At 38.9% G+C, this 21995-nt stretch overlaps 1 protein-coding gene across 2 annotated transcripts in view; it reads left to right on the forward strand.

Moving 5' to 3' along the window:
* The first annotated feature begins 683 nt into the window (after nt 1–683).
* MYO6 (myosin VI) overlaps nt 684–21995 on the forward strand; it is a 79992-nt gene continuing 58680 nt past the window's right edge. For both annotated transcript variants that reach the window (XM_031680271.2, XM_031680272.2), the window contains exons 1-8: nt 684–826; nt 5722–5791; nt 10623–10696; nt 13935–14064; nt 15958–16063; nt 18017–18072; nt 21117–21214; nt 21541–21705. In XM_031680271.2, the coding sequence (XP_031536131.1) occupies nt 710–826; nt 5722–5791; nt 10623–10696; nt 13935–14064; nt 15958–16063; nt 18017–18072; nt 21117–21214; nt 21541–21705 (816 nt within the window). In that variant the 5' untranslated portion in view covers nt 684–709. The remainder of the gene's footprint in view (nt 827–5721; nt 5792–10622; nt 10697–13934; nt 14065–15957; nt 16064–18016; nt 18073–21116; nt 21215–21540; nt 21706–21995) is intronic.

The raw sequence follows: 21995 nt of genomic DNA on the forward strand, positions 1-21995 counted from the left end.
ATGGGAACGTTCTGCATATTGACTGGGGTGTTTGTTACAGACCTGTTTGTGGAAACTCATCAGCTTGTGCATTTCACCGTAGGTGCGTTTTACCTCCGTAAGAAAGAAAACAACAAAAGCAGTGTGCTGAGTGGTTCTCTGGGGATCCCTGTAGGGAACATGTGGGCGAGGCATCCCTGTAGTCTCAGATCGTCAGGGAGAATTTCCCAGAGGAAGTAACCTCCCACATCTCTCATTTTTATCCCTCAGGTCTAAAATAGACTTATTGTTCAGCTCTTGGCTAGCTCCACACAGTAACATCTGTTCCTGAGAAGACTGTTTAATTTTATTGTGCAATCCAGAATTCTTTAGGTAGTAAAAAGGAGCGCTGTTGTAAATTACAGTGGGCAACAGGTTGCTCTCTATTTCTGTGCCGCTCAGTGTGCGGTCCACGGCTGTCATGACTGAAGGAAGCAGTGGCAGAGCAGGTGTCACCTGCCGGGGGAGCAGCCTCTGCTTGGTTCTTCCCTGAAGGCAGCAAAGGGGGGCAGATGCAGCAGGATGGCAGGGGCTGGATTTCCTGTGCAGGGCTATGGGTGTGTTTCTGTGAACTGTGATTTTCATGTTCCCTTAAGAAAAAGGTGTGTTATTACTTTTTTGTTTCCCAAGTTATTCACGTTGCTCTGTTGGTGCCTTTGAAACAGGTGACAGTGGATCGCTCCCTTCAAAAATGGAGGATGGAAAGCCCGTCTGGGCGCCACACCCTACGGAGGGGTTTCAGATGGGCAATATTGTGGACATTGGCCCTGACAGCTTAACAATTGAACCCTTGAACCAGAAAGGCAAGGTGAGCTTCTCAGAAAGATTTCAAAATTTGACTTCTTCCTGTAAGTGTCTCCCTTCTTAATGAAGTAGGGGGAAGCAGTTTTCTGGTAAGTGAATCTTAGTTTTCTACTGAGTTTTTTGAGTAAATCAGAAGTGCATAGCCTAGGGGGAAAATGGTGTCCTGTCATAAAATCAGACAGAAATTTAGTGAGCCTTTCATTACCATGTTCTTAAGAAACAGCTATATGACAAAATATAAACAATAACATTTTTATTTCTTATGCCATATTACTGAAGTTATGAATATGTATCTGTGGTGCATTCAACGTGTTACGAAGTAAAAATATGAAAAGTGAATGGGGCTCTGTCATCAAGTTTGGCTTTTTGCTTTAGCTTCTAGCTAATTCTTTTTTTAAAAGCTTTTTATTTACTTAAATTTATTAGTATGTTATTAGAATAAATATATTTAAAGATACTGAAGTCTTAAACATAGCCATCTATTATTATTTTTGTTATAATGGTACCTTTTTAAAACATAAAAGCATACTTTAATTTTGTACACATGCTATCTATTTCTTTTTATGCTTAGACATAGACTAGACAGTATAACAAAGTGGGAGTTTAGGGAGAAAGGGACCTGGACTCTCTTCAGGCTTCATGGGGACTGTCAGGTCTATTTTTGTGGGAGAACTTCACAATTTTCAGTATAATAAACACTCCTGTGAAACAGGTCTTCTGACTAGATGAAATTTGTTGATGTCATTTCTGTTTACTTTAGACTCTGCAAACGTTCATGAATAATTTGCATCCTACTGATACATGGTTAACTAATGCCACATGACTGCCGTCCTTCTGGGGACCTTAGAAAAACAAGGTGGATCTCTCATGAGGCCTTTTCACAGAGAAACTATTCTGTTACTGTAAACAACCCAGGAACCTAAATGCATAATATATAATGTGCCATGTTAGAGGAGGCCAATTAAAGATACCCTCAGGAAACGAAAGACAAAGTGTCTCTAGTTGTTCCTTTTATTAACAAGGACCTCTTTGTACTTACAATTCAGTACATGTTAAAAAAAAAAGAAGAAAAAGAAGCTAAATTATTTTTATATATTTGAGGTTGTGGGGAGGAAAAATTTCCCTCTCCTCTTTTGAGTCTCTGGCTGGGCCTGCAAATTAAATTGACACGAGGCAGATTCACAGTAGGAAAGCATACGACTTTTATTAAATCTCTCCATGTACACAGCAGCCTTCACAAGAGAATGAAGAGTTGAAGAAGTGATCAGAGCAGGAAGTTTTTCTATCTTTTGGACAGAGAAACAATACGTTCGTGAAAAATCGATAAGACAAAGGGGCTTGGGCTAGGGGTGGTAAATTGTGGAGACGTGGTTAGGAAGATAAGGGTTAGTGTGACAGGACAGGGTTCGTTTGTCCAGATTTGTCCTGGCCTCTGGCGATAAGAACGTTCTCTTTCCTCCTGGTACAGGGAGGGCACCTTCCACGTGGGAGTTTTATCTCCTGCTCTCAGAAATAAAAAGGGTCAGAGCGCCCTTCTTACATCTGCTGTTTCTCAGGGGCCTTTAACTCTGATAGTCAACGTGCCAGAGTAGCATGTTTTGAGGTGACAGAAATCCAGTGAGCCTTTCATTCTCCTTCAGAGTCTTTTTGCATTTTTGTTTAACATATTTCATAAGCTCAGTAAATCAAAAGCCTAAAATGAAAAGTATTATTTCCTAGTTCTGGTCTGTTACACATGACTAGAAGTGTATCCGTAAGTGACAAAATCAGTTCAGACATAGAAGACACTTGATTTATGGGTATATGCTTTTTTTTTTTACATCTTAAATATTTTATGTGCTTACAACTGTGCGTTTTTAGTTTTAATCAGGTCCACACATAGAACCAATAAAAGCACCTAAAAGTTAAATTGTAGAGTCATGAAAACTGATACGTCTGTAGATTATGCATAAACTAAAGTTGAAACTTCTTTTCACAAAATTTTTTGGAAAGTTAACAAATATTCAGGGATTTCTTTGAGTCTTAATTCCCTGCCCCCCCCCCCCCACATTTTTTTGAACCATGTGGTTAAAAAGATCTGTAAGAGAAGCAGTCTTTTGCCTCGATAATTCATGGTCTTGAGATCAGCAGCATTTAAATCATAAGGAAATCAGCAGTGGACCAGTCAGGCCGATCTGTTTGCTGATACAGTAGAAGCACAGAGGAGGGACTGATTAGCTCTCATGGGGAGCATGTCTTTGATGAAGCAATGCCTTTTCAAGTTTTTCAGGGGGAGGTATAGCTCAGGTGGTAGAGTGCATTCTTAGCATGCATGAAGTCCTGGGTTCAATTCCCAGTTCCTCCTCTGAAAAAAAAAACAAACTTAATTACCCCTCCCCAAAATATATATTATATAGTTTTTCAGTTGTGGCCCATGGTGAGAAATAGATTTTACATTGCATTAGGAATGTGTATGGTTTGTGTGTGGGTGTATATGTTTGTTTATAAGAAAATATTTTGCATTGCATTAGGGATCGTGTGTGTATTCATAAGAAATAGATTTTTGCATCGGATTAGGTATTGTGTGTGTATTTATAAGAGGTAGATTTTGTATTGCATTAGTTGTCATGTGTATTCAATAAGAAACAGATTTTGCATTGCATTGGGTATGTGTAATTATCTGTGGGCGTATTGAACGCAAATGGATTTTACACGTCAGCATGTATATGTGTTGTGTGTCTGTGTATATTTGTAGATGAGACAGGGTTGGTCAAATGAAACATCCTTATTGGGTGTGATGCATCTTGATATTTTCCAGTATTTTTTGTTCTGTGAACAGTGCCATCTTGAACTTCGCAACTGATTTCACATCCCATGCTGGCAGCTGCCTGGTCTTCAGGCCCAAGCCCTAAATACGTGGCGTTCAGGGGGCTACGTTTTCCCTTCCCTGTTGGCACTGCTAGTCTTGCCTCTTGTCAGCCGACAGTTGCCCCTCGTATGGTTGCCACACGCTTAGTCTCGTGTGTCTGTCTCCCCTTCAGTCCTCCCTCCCCGGTGTTTACCCGGCCCTCACCGGGAACCAGGTGGTACTGGGTGCCGGGTGGCATCGCTCACAATACTCTTTCTGCCCTGAGTGCCACTCCCCACAGCCCTGTGCTTATCTAGCAAATACTGATTTACCCCTCTAGCCTGACTGAGGTCATCTCCTTTATGAAAGCTTCCGCCCAGTCTCCTCCTCCTCCCAGGCAATAGAGTTTACTGTTGATGGCTCGTCCCTTTGAGGAGCGGTGTAAGGTCTTAGCCCCCTGTGCTATTGCATTGAAGACCTTTGTTTATGTTTCTCCCCTGTCCCCACTGGCTGTAACCGGCTCCAGCGCAGGGGCGTGTGTGTCTGTCCCCGTGGTCTTGGGGCTCGGTGCCCCGGGTTTACTGCGTGGGGGATGTCACTGGGCTTCGTCAGTGGTCTTCTCCTGCTAGGAGAAGCAGCCTCCTCCCTCTGAGAGAAAACAGATGCCTTAAGGAGACAGATTTCCTCTTTCTCACTGAGTAGGTGGTAAAGGGCAGAAGAAGATGGGGGCTGGTGGTAACTTGGAGGATGAGGAAGGAAGGAGAGAAGCATCTTTAGGACTCATTACAGGCCTGTCAGTCCTGGGCTTAACCTTCCCATTGTCGGCACTCTTCGTCCCCCCCCTCTCCCCCAGGTCTGACCCGCTGGAGGCTCTGAACAGGATAGAACCAACGCCTGGAGTCTGGGGCATCCGCAGCCCCGTTGCCAAGGCTGTGAAACTGGCATGTAGATCTGTGCTGTTAGTGATTATTTCTGAACGTATTTTCCTGTAGGACCATTGTTATAAATTGTGGGTGGTTTTATATTACCATTAATATATTTCATTGTACATTATGGATTGGTTCCAATTTTGTGATTTATCCTCTAAGCCTTTCCTTATTTATAACATTAAGAACATGTGTACTGGGCTCCAGATAATTAACTTGTAGGGTGTTCAGGGCATAAAGTTTTCTAATTCAGGTATGACTTTGAATTGAGTTGGCACTAGCAGCCTGGATTTTATTTTACTAGGTAAACTATAGCAGTAGCCTTGTCTTATACTCTTGCGTGTATATGTATGTGAATAGACCTACAGATACTATTCTAAAATAATCAAACAGTTTTTCCGTAGAGATTTATTTCATATGGACGGAAACTTCACAGGAGTAATTGTTATTGTTTGAGAAATACAAATGTATGGATAACTGCCAGAACAGCATGGATAACATTTAATTCTCTTTAGATGTAATTTGAGATCATTTCTTCTTTCTTACAAGATACTATCTTAATTCTAGAATTTCTGCTGTAGCATTTAAGCGATATAATAAATACAGACTTATTCATGGATATCTGTAATTTTACGGACCAAATAGTTCTGGATACTGTAGATATTTTTTGACACATCCCTGTACAGGAATTTTGTGTGTAATATGTTTTACTCAGACGGTAGCTTTAATTAAATAATAGTCTGTTGGTATATCTGATTGAACGTTACTTTTTCCTTTTCGAAACAATAAAATTGCTATATATACAAACAGTAAATTTTTTATTTTTTAAAAAGTTGCTAAATAGCATACGTATGTAAATTTACTATTAATATACTTCTTGTTTTGTCCCACTTTAAGTATTAGGGCACAGGATTTTTTAAAAATTGATTTCCATTGATTTCATGTTCATGGTAATAGTGGATAGTATATTCGAGTAAAGTTACTCTGTTTGGGGTTAGCGACTTGTTAAATAGTAAGATCTTGTGTTATGTTTTAATGAAGAGCACATTGTTGCCATTATTACAATGTGCGCAACCAATTAAGCTCCTTCATTTTTCTTACTGTTTATAAGCTTCCATTTTAATGAGTTCTTGTTTTGTTTTTTAGACATTTTTGGCTCTCATAAACCAAGTGTTCCCTGCAGAAGAGGACAGTAAAAAAGATGTGGAAGATAACTGTAAGTGTCAACTTAAAAAACAGTTCTCATCATAGAAAAGGACACTGTTGCTTCAAAAAACCAATGAGTGGTTGTATTCCTGGGCACATTATACTGGTTTAGAAGAAATGTAGCCTTTTGACATGAAGGTTCATGTGTATGCAGGAGCCCCAGAGTCCCAGATGCGTTATTGCCTCACGTTTGCACTTTGGTGAGAGTCTCTTGAATGTCTTAATTGTGTTATCTTAGTTATGTAAATTTGAGGAATAGTAATAATTTACTCTGAAGCCTGAACTAAAGACCTCGTGTTTTTGTTTTAAAAGAGTTTTTTTGAACCTCATTTGGAATCAGATGATTTTTATAGTCATATATGTAGTTCAATAATTTGGAGGTTGAGTCAGGAGGATCCATTTAATGTTACTGTTTGAAGGAAACATTAAAAAAATACCATGTTATAAGTACTAACTAAAAAATTGATTTCAGAACATTGAAGTGCAACATTAATTTGACTTATAATTATCTTAGAATTTTTGGTGAGAAAATACTATATCCAGAGCCTCAGGCCATGTTTAGTTTTGCATTTTCAAGATTAAGTGGTAATCCTATTTCATTTTTTATTTGTCAGTATCTAAGAATCATGTCCAGTTGTGCATAGTTTTCATTAAAGTTATCTGGCATTAAAAAGTCTCCATTTAAAGAACAGAGATAAGAGAAAGGAATATATTTTGTCCTTGTTGATTTTCTCTGGAGTTCACATTTGGGTAAGTGGGTAAGATCCCACATGTGACGGGGCAGCATGGAATCCAGGGGTCATGGGAGAGCCTGAGTTCAGATTCTGACCCTGCTGTTAGGAAGCTGTGTGCCTGGGGATGATTCACATCTGCTCTCTGAGCTTCTCCTCTGTCATATGGGAGTAATAATATTTCATGCTTAGAAGTGACGGAGTTAAAATGCTTGGCGCAGTCCCTGGCCTCTAACAATCTCTCAATAAACGGTAACTGTTATTATTAGGTGTGAGAGATTGAGAAAAAATGTGGAACCTCCCTTCCTTTCCAGGATTGCTGGAAAATTCATCTGATGGGATAATATTTTTCTGAACAACAATTAGAGCAAACAAACCAAAAAAAGGAATGAGATTCTACTATATCCAGAATAAGAGAGAAAATGCTTTTCTGTTAAAACTTGCTAGGGTATTCGGAATTGGAATCAGTCCTTTTCATATGTCAAAAAATTTTTTTGGTTTATATGTTCACATGTAGTAAAACCTAATGAATGGCTTTGAATTATTGTTTAATCTACTTCTTAAATATTTAAAAACACTTTCCCTTTGGTTATTTCATCTTGATGTACTTGTCTAACCATTTAACTTTCCTGGTCTTAGTGTAGATTTCTGTGTTCCTTTGGTGATGCCACGCGGCAGGAATGTTAATGAGGGTGTTAACTGTCCTTGTCCTCTGGTGGTCCAGCCCCACTTGAAGTCCCCTTTCTGAAACCACAGCATTAATGCGTCTTTGGTTGTTGAGTTTAGAATACAGGTTTTCCAGCTAAAGTGGTTCCATCACTTACTTGTTCTTTGCCCACCACACCACCGTCCTCTGCCAGATGACACATGGCATTGTTTCCTAGGGTCTCACCTGCATGTTTTTAGAATCCTTCCTCTTCTCTCTGTCATGGTTAACAGCGTGATGTCTGTGGAGGCTGTGAAAGTGGCATGTAGTTCCGATGTCTGTAGAGCCTTCTGAACTGTGAGATAAAGGTTCTGTTGAAACAGAGACAGGAGAGGATTTCGATGATGCCCTAACAATATTGCAGAATTTATTATCTAGTCTTAGCTCTAGGTTTTTTATGTGGATGGTTTTATATGTGGAGTTTAGTATGTTAATTTTGCCTTTTTACTTGACTCTTGAGTATTAATGCCAGAATAGGAAAATAATTCAGGGATGTGACGTCAGTAATTAAAATAAGCATTTTTTGTGCTGATTTTTAAGCTACTGTTATTTACATGGCATGTAATGATCTCCATGAATGATCAGTTAGAAAATAATGTAGACTATAATATTGGAAAGAATCCCCAGAGTTGCCTGGTTCCATCCCTTCTTCAGTAATGGAACGACTTCTACAACAGGGTAACTGTAGACCTGGTTGACATCTACTATGTTGAAGTTGTTCGTGGGCTCTTTTTTCTGTTTTTTTCTTTCAGTGAATCAGAACCGTGGCAGATAAGCAGGATTTTAAATGCTCAGCTAACTCCCTACTCAGATCCCTGAATTTAATAATTAAGTCATACCCAGTCTTCAACAGCAACTTTTGGTGTGCTTGGTACATATTAATTACACTAAAAATTCTTCTTATGGAATTTATAAAGAAACATATTTATTCTTTTATTATTTATCTTTGTTTTTAAAACTTTAATATAAAGTGTAGTTAAATCTATGAATAGTTAGGCATAAAAGGCAAGCAGATCACATAAAGTATAGCATGTAAGTAGCCAAGCCAAGCAGTCTTGGGGTTGACCACTAGGAGGGGAGAGTAGGAGGGAGTTCCAGGCAGTGGAAGGCTATTTCTGAGACCCTTATGAACATTTGTAGGCCATACCCTCAAATGCAAAGGCAACTGAGACAGCATTTCCCATTCTGCCACACTGAGGGTCATAGATATTTTCCTTTCGGTCTTTCCTTTTCCATGTCTTCATTTAAGTGGAGTAGTCTGAGTAGTACCATTTAAGAGGAAGACCATCCCATCCAAATTTTTATTGTCACTGGCAGATATTTCAACAGGTAGGGATTTATTTGGTTTAAGTAACGGATCTCCCTGAGAAGGCTCGGCGGTGAGGGTGTAGGGAGGTAAAGAAGCGAGAGCAAGAGATCGTTCACATGTCATGTAGGTGTATGTGATTAGCTTTTCAGGGGAACTGTGTTGTGGGATGGGGAATTCTTACTGAAAGGAAGCAGAGGGAGTATCATAGAACCAGGTGGTCCAGAGGAAGGGGAGAGATGGGGGAGTGTTTCAGTGTTGTGCTTCAGATAAGAAAAGACAATACAGAGACCAAACTCCTGGGGGACGAGGGTGGAGGAAGAGCAGGGGTAGAGAAAGGGAGGTGGCGACCAAAACCCAGACTGTATACCCCTCTGCTACCTGCCTTCTCCAGATCTTGCCTCCGTCAAAGGAGAGCTGCCATTCAACTGTTAGGAGGCTCCACCTACTTCTTAGTTTGTTTTTTTCCTGCTTGAGTGGCATCAAAAAGCAGTGAGGCTCACGTCCTTGCACAGTGAGCTGGCTGCGCTGTACGAGTGTAGAGGCAGGGGCAGTCTTCGCTGAGACAGGAAAAGCAGGGGACTCTCGTTTGACAGACTTGGCTGGGTGTTGATGTGTAGGCTAGACATAACGTACAGTGTAGACACACGCACAACTTCAGTGAGGGATCAAGCAAGCAAGCAAATGGCTGAGGCAGGGCCCTGCCCTCGGGGATCTGGTTTAGTAGCCAAAATCAGATACACCAACTTAAAATCACGATGCTGGCACTCAAATGTAAAGGACAGAGAAGAAAGTAGTTGTGGTGGTAGTGAGAATGGGGAAGTGTCATTTGTGGGATAGTCTTTGAACTGACCTCAAAGGATGGGTAGATTTTTGACACCCAGAGATGTAGATGCATGAATGACATTTGAGTTTGATGAATAGCTCAGTCTGCCTACAAGTTAGACCACATCAAAGGGAGTTACGAAAAATTGTATGAAGAGGTCAGCTGAATGCAGGCTTACTAAGGGCCGTGAATATCAGACTTGAATATGGACTTTGGTAGTTGACAGAGATCCACTGGTTTTTGTTTTTGAGGAGAGAGATTTAATTAGGGCTCTAGTTAGGTTAATGTGCTGAGGAGTCTGCATTAGAGAGGGAGAGAGACTGAGGCAGCCGACAAGGAAGAGGCTAACTGATTACAGAAGAGGTCATGAGTCCTAGACTGGGATTGGGGCCGGAGAGATGGAAAGACAGGAGACACATCTCAGAGACTCAGAGTGTGCTCATTTTGGTGCCGATGCTGAATCTGGTGCTGGGTTACCCTGGATTCCACGGTGTAAAGACTTGGAAACGGGTCTAGAGCAAGGAGGGAGAGGGAAGATGATCCTTTGTTGACTAAGGTCTGCAGAGAAGATGACTGATGAGATGGTGGTGCTGATAATGGAAGCAGAGTGGCTGGGGGAGGAGTGGGTCTGTCTGCTGGAGCGTGCGGTGCCAACGTGGAAACGGAGCCCCGGATTCAGGGCTGGCAGAATAGAAAGTGTCAGACTGTTAGTAAAGGAGCGGTAGAAGAAACAGGATTTCTACCCTGATTCTGCTGTCAGTTAGCTGCACATCCTGGATTAAGGCATACATAAATTCTCCAGCAGTCTTACTTTGTCTTATCAGTTGTGAAGCACTGCCTGTCCTGTTCTAAAATTTTATCTTTTGTGTTTTCTTCTGTAAAATTCTGAGCATCAGATGGGATTAGTGTTGTCACTTTGTTGTGTCAAAAGTATATTAAAACGCAGTGTCTGAAGCAGTACTTACTTCCCACTTGAACTGTACTTGGTTCTTTAACCAGCCTTCATTAATGTGTACTCACTAGATGTACTCACCTCGTTGGAAATTTATTGTTTAAAATTAAAAATATTACTGTAACATATATAACATATACGTAAACTTGATACTTTACAGTCAGCGCCCCTGGGGTTTACACGTACCAGGGAAAAGATGGAATTAAATGTAAGCTAACGGGTGAATTTTAGCTTGAATCAAAGTGATTCAGATTAAGAGAGTTTTGTTTTATTTTATTTTTTGTTCAAAAATCTAATGATTCACAAATTTTATATCTCAGGTTCATTAATGTATTTAAATGAAGCCACACTCCTCCATAATATCAAAGTTCGATACAGTAAAGACAGAATTTATGTAAGTATTTTGCCTGTGGTCTGAGTTTTCGTGGGAATAATTTATTTTACGTGCTACTGTTTGATTTTGTTGAGCTTGAAATTTTCTAACAGGAAGTCTTACTTGATCTGAGCCAGATGAATAGAGTGTGAGCTCCGTGAGGATAAAGATTTTTTTCGTAATTTACTGCTCTAACTCCAGGGCTTTGGCCATGCATGGGACATAGTAGGCAGTTAAAATATTTGTAGATTAAGTAATGAATTCAGGGCATCTCCTAATATCTTTCAGCCTTGAAAATGTCCAGTCTGCCTATTTAAAAAAACATGAATTGTTTTGAGTTTTAAATTTTTGGTATATATCTGTAGATCTGCTTCATTAATTCACTTTCCACATCGTTCTGCAAAGCATTTAAGGCAGCCTCTAGGGAATATATATTGAAATTAAAAACTTGGATGACGAAAAAAAGATTCGAAAAGAAGGCAGTACGTGAGGAAGTGTCAGGAACACCGAAGTGCTGATCGTAGAGCCTAAATGGTTGGAACGTTTCATGAAACCCTAAATAGATGACTTACCTTAAAAATCCAGGATGTTAAACAATGAAAGGCAGTGCTTTTAATGTAAGTAGGGTTTGCACCAAATCATTCAGATAAATAGTTAACTAGTGTGTTCTAACTATAGCTATTCACTGGGCATGTGGGAGGTTTCATTCTAGTATGATCTGGTTATAGATTCCCTTGTTGGCTGGAGGTGAATTACCCCACTGTAGTTCTCTGGTTATAAAGACGAGGCTCTTCATTATTTTTGAACGAAGAAAGCACATGGCTTCTTTGACACTTCTAGATCGAATGACAGTCTTAATTTTTTATATCACTATCAGTTTGCCTAATTGTACTTACTTAATTCTGACTAAATTACCTTTAGTCTTTGCCATCTGTCCAAGTAGTGACAGCTGGGAAATAGAACTAACGTAGTCTCTTCCAAAAGAGTTTACTTGCTGTCTTTCGGTTACATACAGTGTCAAGTTTTTACTTTTCCTCCTTGGTTTTTCTCAAAATCAACTAAATAGTATATTTAGGTTACTATGTATATGGCTATTCTTGATTAGAAATATATTTAGAAGCAAAATTCACTTACTCAGCAGACTAACACTGAGTACCTGATCTGTGCTAAATGTTGCTTTAGGTACCAAAATAATACAAATTTAAAATGTTTGTTTATTAAAGCAGTTTAACTTACAATAATTCAACAAAAGCTAATTCAAACATAACCAGGGAAGAGCACCTTTCAGTCAGTAGACTAATGTTGAGTATCTGATGTGTGCTAAACGTTGTTAGGTATCAAAATAATATAAAAATTTTTTTTAAGTTTGTTAAAGCAGTTTAATTTTAATAAATCTATAAAAGTAGATTGAGATATAACCCCTTTTCAGGTAGAACTGGCCACTATTTTTTCTTTGCATGTTTAACATCACTCAGTGATAGTGGAGCCATCTTACTCATTTGAGCAAATTTTAATTAGCTTCTTTTTCTTGAAGTTGAGAAATTTTAAATTACCTTTACAGAACGATCTTACTGAAAAATTTTTAATTTGGGATGTTTATACAGAAGCCTAACAGCCACAGGATTTTCATTGGTCTTTTAGTGCTCCCTTTGCTGCAGTGGTGCTACGCTTGGTGATTGTGACCATGGATAACTGAAGGTTTACAAGCAGTATTAATTGTACTTTCAAAAAAAAAATTAGTTATCTTTTTTCCCACATTGCGTCTGCTTGACTTCTAAGTCTTTGTTACATTGCATGATTGATAGAAATAATTATCTAATTGTGAAATTTAAGATTTTGTTTCTCATGTGTAATGTCTACGTCACTCTGGAGAATTTGAAGGTTATTCCTAGCTTTTTTGGTCCTTCTTTTCCTAAGATGTGTGTGAAATTGGGCATGTGACCTCTGTTAGACAGTGACTATTTGGCATCATCAGCCCCTGTTTGAGAAAAACCAATATTTTCAAAGTTAATGAAAGCCATGATGTGTGTGTGTGTTTGCCTAGCCAGTTACGCCTTTTAGTTATAAAACCATTAAAGTGTCACCAATACATAAATAGAGTTATGATAATAATAATATATTATTATTATTATTATACATGTAAGAGAGGGACGCAGTTCAGAGTAAACTTGATAGTTTTATGTTTCTCACCAACCAGAAGTGCCACGGTTCTCCCTTAGACTTGAGTGGAACAGCATCTGACTCACACTCACATTTTCATTGGTAACTGAAGTTTCTCTTACTTTCCTTTTGTCTCCCATAGAAAGGTTATTACCTGGAATTTCTTATTTTTACCCCACGCCAGGAAACTTCTTCAGGAGCATTCACTGAATTTTAGATTAGCAGTCCGAGAGTTCAGGGCTTCGGTGTCATTTCCCTTCCATGACCAGAAGCAGAAAAGAGAAAAAATGTGGTCCTCTGTGCCCTCATTTGGCCAGTAAACCACAACTAATGGCTGAACCACAGCTCTCCTTTTACCCACAAGGAATTTTATAAATCCTATGGGGGGTATTTTGCTGGTCTTTTGAAGCCACAGTTAAGTTCCAAATTTAAAAGCAAGCCCAAGTTGCTCATTAAACATTTAGCCCATCAGTATTCTAGGCAATGGTTAGCATATGTTGTTTTGCAGAAATCTGGGACCAAGTGGTCACCACAGAGCTGAATCAATCCTTGGCTTTCAGGGATGGGCATAGACCTAGGGGGTCCTGTGAGCTGTGTTAACCTCTTCAGTAACAGGGTGAATAGAGGAGTCTAGGTGAGGAATACAAATAACCCAAACCCAGGGTATAGGAATGGAAGTAGGAGGGTGGACTTTGTAGGTGGAGTCAACAGAGGACGTCCAAGATAGAGGCTGAGAGACTCAACTCTGCCCGTGGTGACGTGATGGTGATGCTGTGGACCCGGGGGGGGGGGGTGCCGGTGGGAGGGATGTGTTTTCTTAGAGGCAAAGGGAGGTCGGGAGAGAGAACTTTGATTTCTGGATGTGCTGAGTTTTAGATGCCTATGGGATAAGAAGATGTAAATATTTATTAAGGGCTAGAAAAATATGAGTCCTGTGGAGATCAGGGACTGTTTAGGGCTAGAAATGCAGATTTGTGGGTTCTTGTTATGTAGAGAAGTAAGGGTGTCCATTTGCTGTATTTTCTTTCTCCTAGGAGCCTTGTCTAGTTTTAAACGAAAATAGTAATTGTAAAATTTTGTTTTTGCTTGTCCTACTTAGACGTATGTGGCCAACATTCTGATTGCAGTGAACCCATACTTTGACATACCCAAAATATATTCTTCAGCAACAATAAAGTCGTATCAAGGAAAGTCTCTTGGGACAATGCCACCTCATGTCTTTGCAATTGGTAAGTAATTTAGTGGTATCCTAATTTTTATTTGTCCTTAAATTGTCCAGATTTACTTAGTTTTTCTTCTGGATAAATAAAAGATTCCATGAATTGGCTGTGTATTTTGGAGGGCCTGTATGTGCTTTGAATGTATCCCCATTGTTAGGAGCATGTATCCCACACAGGGTGGGGAAGGACACTTGTGCAGCCACCTCATGGGGCGGTTGCACGTTATTACCTTTGTTAAATGCCAGTGTCCTCTTACGTGTGTCCACCCAGATGAAAATAGGTCATAAAAAAGCTGACCTAATGCTTTCTTTCAACTCCATCTCAGAAGTGTCCTCCTCCGCACTTGGGGAGGGCGCCCAGCCCTGCTGCTGTTACCCGGGTCCTCACCAGTGAGCAAGCCACCTAGGCTGGATGGGAGCTGTGAGAGCAGATGTCTTCTGTGCTTCATCTTGCAACAGGGCTTTGTGGGATTTAAAGGATTGGAAGTGCTACACGCGTCACATCTCTGGGGCCTCCGTGTGGGTAGCAGCAGCAGGTGTCTGCCTCTCTTGGGGGTCTCGCGTCTTGAAGCACTTCGGCTCTGGGGAGCAGAGATGGAGTCATTGGACAGGCATCCCCTATGGCTGGTGGCTGCCAGTACCAGTTAGCTAAGCCTGAGGATCCAGATGTAACCAGCAGTTAAATGATGAGACATTTAGGTGCTGGTTCTCAGTGCAGGGAGTTTCTCTTTGGGCGTTCTCTTTGTGCCTGGCCCAGCCGGGCTTCGCCCCCTGGTTTGGCTGACCGTGTGCTGTGTACTGTTGGGCAGGGTAAGCCAGCCCCAGTGCAACTGCAGAGTGACTTCTGGTTCTTTGATGCTCTGATGGGCACTGGCATGTGTTCTATCAGCCAGGAAAATAGGGCAGAATCCTTAGAACCTGGATGTGAGTGAGCTCGTCATTGGAGAGCGGTTACATGTTTAAAATGTAAATAAACTGGCTTCTATTTTTAGTTATTTACTGCTGAAAAAGTATTTACAGTGATTCCACAAAAGTGGGTAGAACAGATTGCTGATAAATTGGTCCAAAGGATGTGAATGCTCTTACACATAGTTTGCATTCGGTCCTTAGAGTAAACGCCATTTGTAGCGCCTTCGTTGCTTGTAGGGGTAGCCCAGGTCTGAGGCAAGAAATAGTTGCCTTATAGGGCTCAATTGGTCAGGAACTATTTTTTAATTAAAATCGTTTTAATATGAGGCCCCTAACAGAATTAATTTGTGCTCAGTTTGTCTGTGAGTCTTAAAGACATTTTACAGCCTAAATGTTGGAGTATAATGAAGATAGTTTAAAATTACTTACATGAACAATCGCAAATCTAAAAAATGTAAAGCAGTTACTCTTGCCTGTTTTTGAAATGCTGATACAGTCTACAAGATGTTTAAATTTAATAGTAGTATTCCAGAATAAAACACAGATTTATTTTGCAGTTATGCATTTTTTTCCTCCAGTAGAAATTTTGGTTGTCATTTTGCTTAATTGGTAGCTCGTTACTTTTGGCTTTTCTCCGGGGATGTCACTAGTGATGTGTAGTGAGCATTTTTTCTCTCCCTGCAGATCTGCTCTGGTATTAGGAAAAGCTGAGCCGCAGCTCGTAACATGGAGCCCTTCTAGTACCAACAAAAGAGTTGTTTATTTGGGTTTCATATCACTTAGCTGTCAGGATAAATAGAACATTTGATGTCTATACTTTCTAGAGATGTTTTGAATACTTGTAGATGATTTTATTTAAAATTTTGGTAACTGTGAACACACACTTATAATTTCTTTAGGAGCAAGTATACTTTGGTAGTAAATGGACTTTCTATCATTTACAAAATTTGTGTCTAAGACACCATTCATCACCGATGTGTTATTTCAACTCTAGCTGATAAGGCTTTTCGAGACATGAAGGTGCTCAAGATGAGTCAGTCCATCATTGTATCTGGAGAATCAGGAGCTGGCAAAACGGAGAATACAAAGTTTGTTCTAAGGTGAGGAGTATTTAGTTGACCTAGAATATTTTAAACAGGTTGATTTTTTTTTTAATTGTGGTAAAAAATATAAAACATAAAATTTACCGTCTTAACCATTTCTCAGTGTACAGGTCAGTACTGTTAAGTAGCTTCACATTGTTGCTCAGCCCATCTCCACAACCTTTCATCTTGCAAAACTAAAAACTCTGTACCCATTAAACCACTCCCGGTTTCCCCCCGTCCCAGTCCCTGGCAACCACTGTTCCACTTCTCGCCTCTATGGTTTGACTACTCTAGGTACCTCAGGTAAGTGAGTCAGACAGTTTTTGTCTTTCTGTGACTGGCTTATTCTACTTAGCATAATGTCCTCAAGGCTCATCCATTCTGTAGCATGTGTCAGAATTTTCTTCCTTTTATTTTTTTAAAGCCGAATAATATTCCATTGTGTGTATATATCACATCTTGTTTGCCCATTAGTTCATCAGTGGGCATTTGGGTTGCTTCCACCTCGTGGCTGTTGTGAATAGTATTGCTGTGAACATGTTATGAACTGAGGTACAAAGATCTCTTTGAGATTGGAACAGGTTGACTTTGCATGCTTTATGACATAGTTTGGAATGGTAGGTTCTGTCTCTTTTTCAAAACCAAATACCCTAGTGTAGAAGCTAAGCTGTAGACTGTTGAAACCTAGCTCTGACGTGCTATTCTCATGAGGATCCTGGAGGAGACCAGTCCTGGTTATGATGACTGGCCTTCTTACTTCTGCCCGACCACAGTGCTCCTCCCAGTGTATCCCCTTTGCTGCCGTCAAATTAAACTCTACGCTTTGTTTAGAATGATAACATTTTATATATGGGAGGAACCGTAGTACTTATTACAGTTTGTCTTTCAATCTGCATACTCAGGGATGTTAAGTCTAGTGTTGAAGCTACTGCTAAGACTAGTGCATGCTGAATTCTCTCCAGCATTGTTCCCACTCTATTACAGGTCTTAGTGGATTGCTGCTTGGTGGGTCCTTTTTTAAAGTTTAGCTATTTTTGTGCAAATACATATGCTACTGAGTTATTTGTATGAAACCAGCTTAAGAGTTTGTCATTGCCTGATATGTTTATGCAGTTCTGGTAAAACGCATGCTTCCTTAATATTCTTGGAATTCTAAATGCTTCAATTTCTTATTCTCTTTCCTGTATGTAATAATCATATGGTGAGTCTATGCTTAGTGTACACCTTTGAAAATGAACAGGTAATTAAGAAACTAAATTTATATTGTAAATCAAAAACTGCTTTTGTTTGGAAACATGCCAGGCAGAGAGCTGTTCCATCATCTTTTGTCTTTCACTGAAACAGCACTAAGAGTGGTTACTTCCTAGTTGTTCGGTGGCAGATTATCTTATTTTTTAACCATCAAGATTGAATGAAGAGGCTATCACAAAAGACTTGGAATGTCATATCCAAGATGAGTATTTCCATGTGAAATGTGTGGCATACTTAAAACCAAAGAGTTGGTTAAAATCAGTATATTCCTAAAAAGTTTTTAAAAAATAATGCCAATTTAGATGTTACAGGCCATCCAAATAGAATTTTATTTTATTTTAATTAAAAGAGTAAAAAAATTTTTTTTCTGAAGAGTGATTTATTTATTTAGGGTTTTTTTTTGGTGGGGGGAGGTAATTAGGTTGATTTATTTATTCTTAGAGGAGATACTGGGGATTGAACCCAAGACTTTGTGCATGCTAAGCATGAGCTCTACCACTGAGCTATACCCTCCCCCTCAAATAGAATTTTAAATGTTTAAAAAGCTGTAACAAGAATGCTAGTTGCATTTACGTATAGATTTGTAATTTTTAATTGAACATTTCCAGTAGATGATCAGGTTTAAATTTTAGATGTATTAAATAATGTTAAAATTAGAAATATAATGTATGCAATATCATTGTCATCTAAGTTTTTTTTATCCTGTATTTTAAACAGATACCTGACTGAATCCTATGGAACAGGTCAAGATATTGATGATAGAATTGTTGAAGGTATTGTTAATTTTTAAAATTCTTATTTTCTATTGTTACATATATACTGAAATTAACTTAGAAGACTCCTCTAAGTGGTCTGGAATGTTCTCCCAGAGATCCAAAAGAATTCTGCCTTCTGCAAATCTTTGCTCAGATATTATCTTCTCATTTACTTAATGTCTTCTGCTCCCCCCCCCCACCCCCAGCCTCATGTAAACCCCTGGAATAGTGCCTGCTACATACTGTGTGCTCCGTAATTATCTGCTGGATGAGTGGAAGAAATACAGGAAGCCCTCTGGCCTCCTGTTTGTTTTGTCAACCTTGTTTTTGTAAAGGGGAAGGGGAGAGAGGGTTATTTGGAATTGAGGTGCTTTGGGGGGAAATCATTTTAATGAAAGAGTACACTTGGAAAGCAAGAGTCTGTAAATTGATTTCCTTAAGCTTCAGAGTTTGCATACCCCTTAGAAAGCCTTCTCCAACCCTGTCTGGAGATTCCTGGTCTAGGCTGCTGTCACACTGAATGTGCACCACTGTCCTGCATCAGAGTCCTCTCTGGTCTCCCCCTTAGAGTCTTGCTACCCTTTAATCTTTTCTCTGTATGGAAGTTGGAATGATCTGTTTTGCTCTGAACCCTTTATTGGCTTCAAATTGCTCTCAAGATAAAGTCCCGAGTTCACATCATCACCCGCAGTGCCGTGTGTGGCCTGGTCTCAGCCTCCTCGAGTCTAATTGAGTCACGCTTTCCCTGGATCCTAATGCCTCCACCACGCTAGTCTCCTCGTAGTTCTCTGAGGTGTCTTAGGCCCCTTTGGACACTCTCTTTCCTCCTTCCTCACTTTCCCCTACCAGGCACTCAGTAGGTGTTTTAATAATGATGATATATTAACACATGTGGCATATATTTGGCATTGTCTGATTTGCTTAAATTCTGTTACCTAGTTTAAATCTTCACAGAATATGAGTTAGGTACTATTTTATCCCTGCCTTACAGATGAGAAGATAAAGTAAAAAGGGTTTTAAGTAACTTGCTGAAGAGCAAATAGCTCATCAGTTGTGGAAATGGGACATTAATTCAGGCATCTTAACTGTATGCAATAAGTACATATTTTAACACTTTTGACATTTTATTTTATTTTTTTAACATTTTTATTGATTTATAATCAGTTTACAATGTTGTGTCAAATTCCAGTGTTCAGCACAATTTTTCAGTCATTCATGGACATATACACACTCATTGTCACATTTTTTTCTCTGTGAGTTATCATAACCTTTTGTGTATATTTCCCTGTGCTATACAGTGTAATCTTGTTTATCTATTCTACAATTTTGAAATCCCAGTCTATCCTTTCCCACCCTCCACCCCCTTGGCAACTGCAAGTCTGTATTCTCTGTCTATGAGTCTATTTCTGTCCTGTATTTATGCTTTGTTTTTGTTTGTTTGTTTTTGTTTTTGTTTTTTAGATTCCACATATGAGCGATCTCATATGGTATTTTTCTTTCTCTTTCTGGCTTACTTCACTTAGAATGACATTCTCCAGGAGCATCCATGTTGCTGCAAATGGCATTATGTTGTCTGTTTTTATGGCTGAGTAGTATTCCACTTTTGGCATTTTTAAAGAAAAATTTCAACTGAACAAAAATCTGTTCAGGGGCCTTCTATGTCCACGCATTTTGCTAGATCATAGCTAGCAAATATTATATACGTTTTTGCAGAATTATGTAAAATACGCATGTAGGTGCATATAAATAAACATTTTCAAAGTTTGCATCAATAAAGGTTTTCATGTTTCTTTATATAAATGAGTTTCTAGTTTTACCTACAGTTCTCAGTGTGGTTCTGTGGCACACCCAGGTTTAGTCACAGTAAAGCACCTTACTTTTAGTAAGTGAATCACCCTTTACCATTGAATAAATAAATAAATAAGAACAAATTATGGGTTAATTCAGTAAAATACGAATTAGCATTCTGATTTTACTTGAGGTGCAAATTTGCTTGAGAATTGGATATTAGCCTGGTTTCATCCATGAGATCGTGTTGTGTGATCTGTAACTTGTAGTTGAGAGTTGGAAAGTATTTTTCCAAACATTTCTCCAGCCTCTTACGGGAGAATAGTTAACTGGCAGGACCGTAGAAATCTTTCGGTGGGATACACATGTTAACGTTTCTTTTAGTTTTAACATTTTCTTACTTCTTTTGGCAAGTTAAACAACCTCAGAGCGATCTTTAAAAGAGTTTGGAGTCTAGTTAAGCTGTCTGCTGTGGATAGAACAAGAAAAACGGATTTTTAAAAGATTTCATACGAAGTATTCTAGCAGTAAACATGCGAAGCAATTTATGAGGTTGTTGATGGAGCTGTAAGATTGGCGATAATCTGCTGTGCTCCTAGTCCAGACTGCTGAATCCAAGAATAGACTCCAGTCATGTGGAGAGAGTGTGTGGATGTGTGTGTGTGATTATAAAATGAAGACAATTAGTTTTACATTTGTTGGGATTTTAAAAATTATTCTGAGTATCTTTTGTAGATAATTCTTTGAACTCTAACTTGTTAGATTTTGTTGGATGTATATGTATATGTATATGTAAAAATGTTAAATATGGAGGTTTTTTAAAATACATATTTAAAAAAAAAGTAAGTCAGCAAATAACTTGTTGCCTGTATTTTGTCACAGGAACTTTGCTGTTTCCTTTACTATAATCACTACTCTTGTAGGGCTGATGTGAAAATCTTAAAATTTGTAGGGAGTAGTTTTTTAAGTTGAGTTACAAATTTTATAACCTAGTGACTTTTGAAAATTCAGTCTTTCCTGTAACACTTAATTTTCTTTTTTATAAATTTTGAGTAATTTTTCCACCTCTTGTGCTTTAATAGGGCCTGGACGTAGTGGTAGTCAGTAATTTGTGGATTTGCCATTACAAGTGAATTCCTTCATGTTAATACCTCTGAGAGTATTTTTCTGGTTATGTGTATCTATTAATAAGCGGAAACATGCTATGCATATTGTTTTGTAACTTTCCTTCATGCTCATTTTTTCATGGAATAATTTCATTTCTTTTCCAATAGCTAACCCACTCTTAGAAGCCTTTGGGAATGCAAAGACTGTTCGCAACAACAATAGCAGTCGGTTTGGGAAATTTGTAGAAATACATTTCAATGAAAAGGTAAGAGACAGTGAGTTTCAAGATGATATATTTGGGGAGTGTTTTTGGAAAGTATAAGGGTCTTGATAGAGTTGGTGCTGCCCTTGAACTCATGACAAATCTATTTCAATTGTTTTCTCTTTAGTCAGTATATGTTCACTGTGATCTCTGTAAATACTGCAAGGTTTACATTTAATCACCTGTGTTTTTCCCCTTTATTTGATAAATATGACAACCTCTTTGATAGATAAAAAAATGTTTACTAGAACAGATAATTTAACGTTGGTTGGGTTATACTTTAAGACTTAAAACGCAAAAACGTGTTTTCTCTCTGTTTTGTTTATCAGAGTTCAGTTGTTGGAGGATTTGTCTCACATTACCTTCTAGAGAAATCTAGGATCTGTGTTCAAGGCAAAGAGGAAAGGAATTACCACATCTTTTATAGGTTATGTGCTGGTGCTTCTGAAGATATTAGGGAAAGACTTCATCTGAGCTCCCCAGATAATTTTCGGGTAAGTTGGGTGAAAAGAAATTTCATGCAGTTTTTGCACATTGAATTGCCTTCCATTCTGAAACTTCTTTCAGTGGATCCTGGTGTCTTGTTGCATACAACTTACATTAAATTCAGTGTAATGTGATAGAATGACTTCTGTGCTAGGTAGAGCTCTACTGAGATTTATTGCTGAGCTCATAACACTGGACGAGGAGGTATGTAATGGGATAGGTAAAAGGCTAGATGCTAAACACCTTATTAATTTGAAGTCAGTGAGAAATTTATAATAGTTCTGTAATGCTAGCTCTT

The sequence above is a fragment of the Vicugna pacos genome, chromosome 8, assembly GCF_048564905.1.
Source record: "Vicugna pacos chromosome 8, VicPac4, whole genome shotgun sequence".
Classification (NCBI taxonomy): Eukaryota; Metazoa; Chordata; class Mammalia; order Artiodactyla; family Camelidae; genus Vicugna; species Vicugna pacos.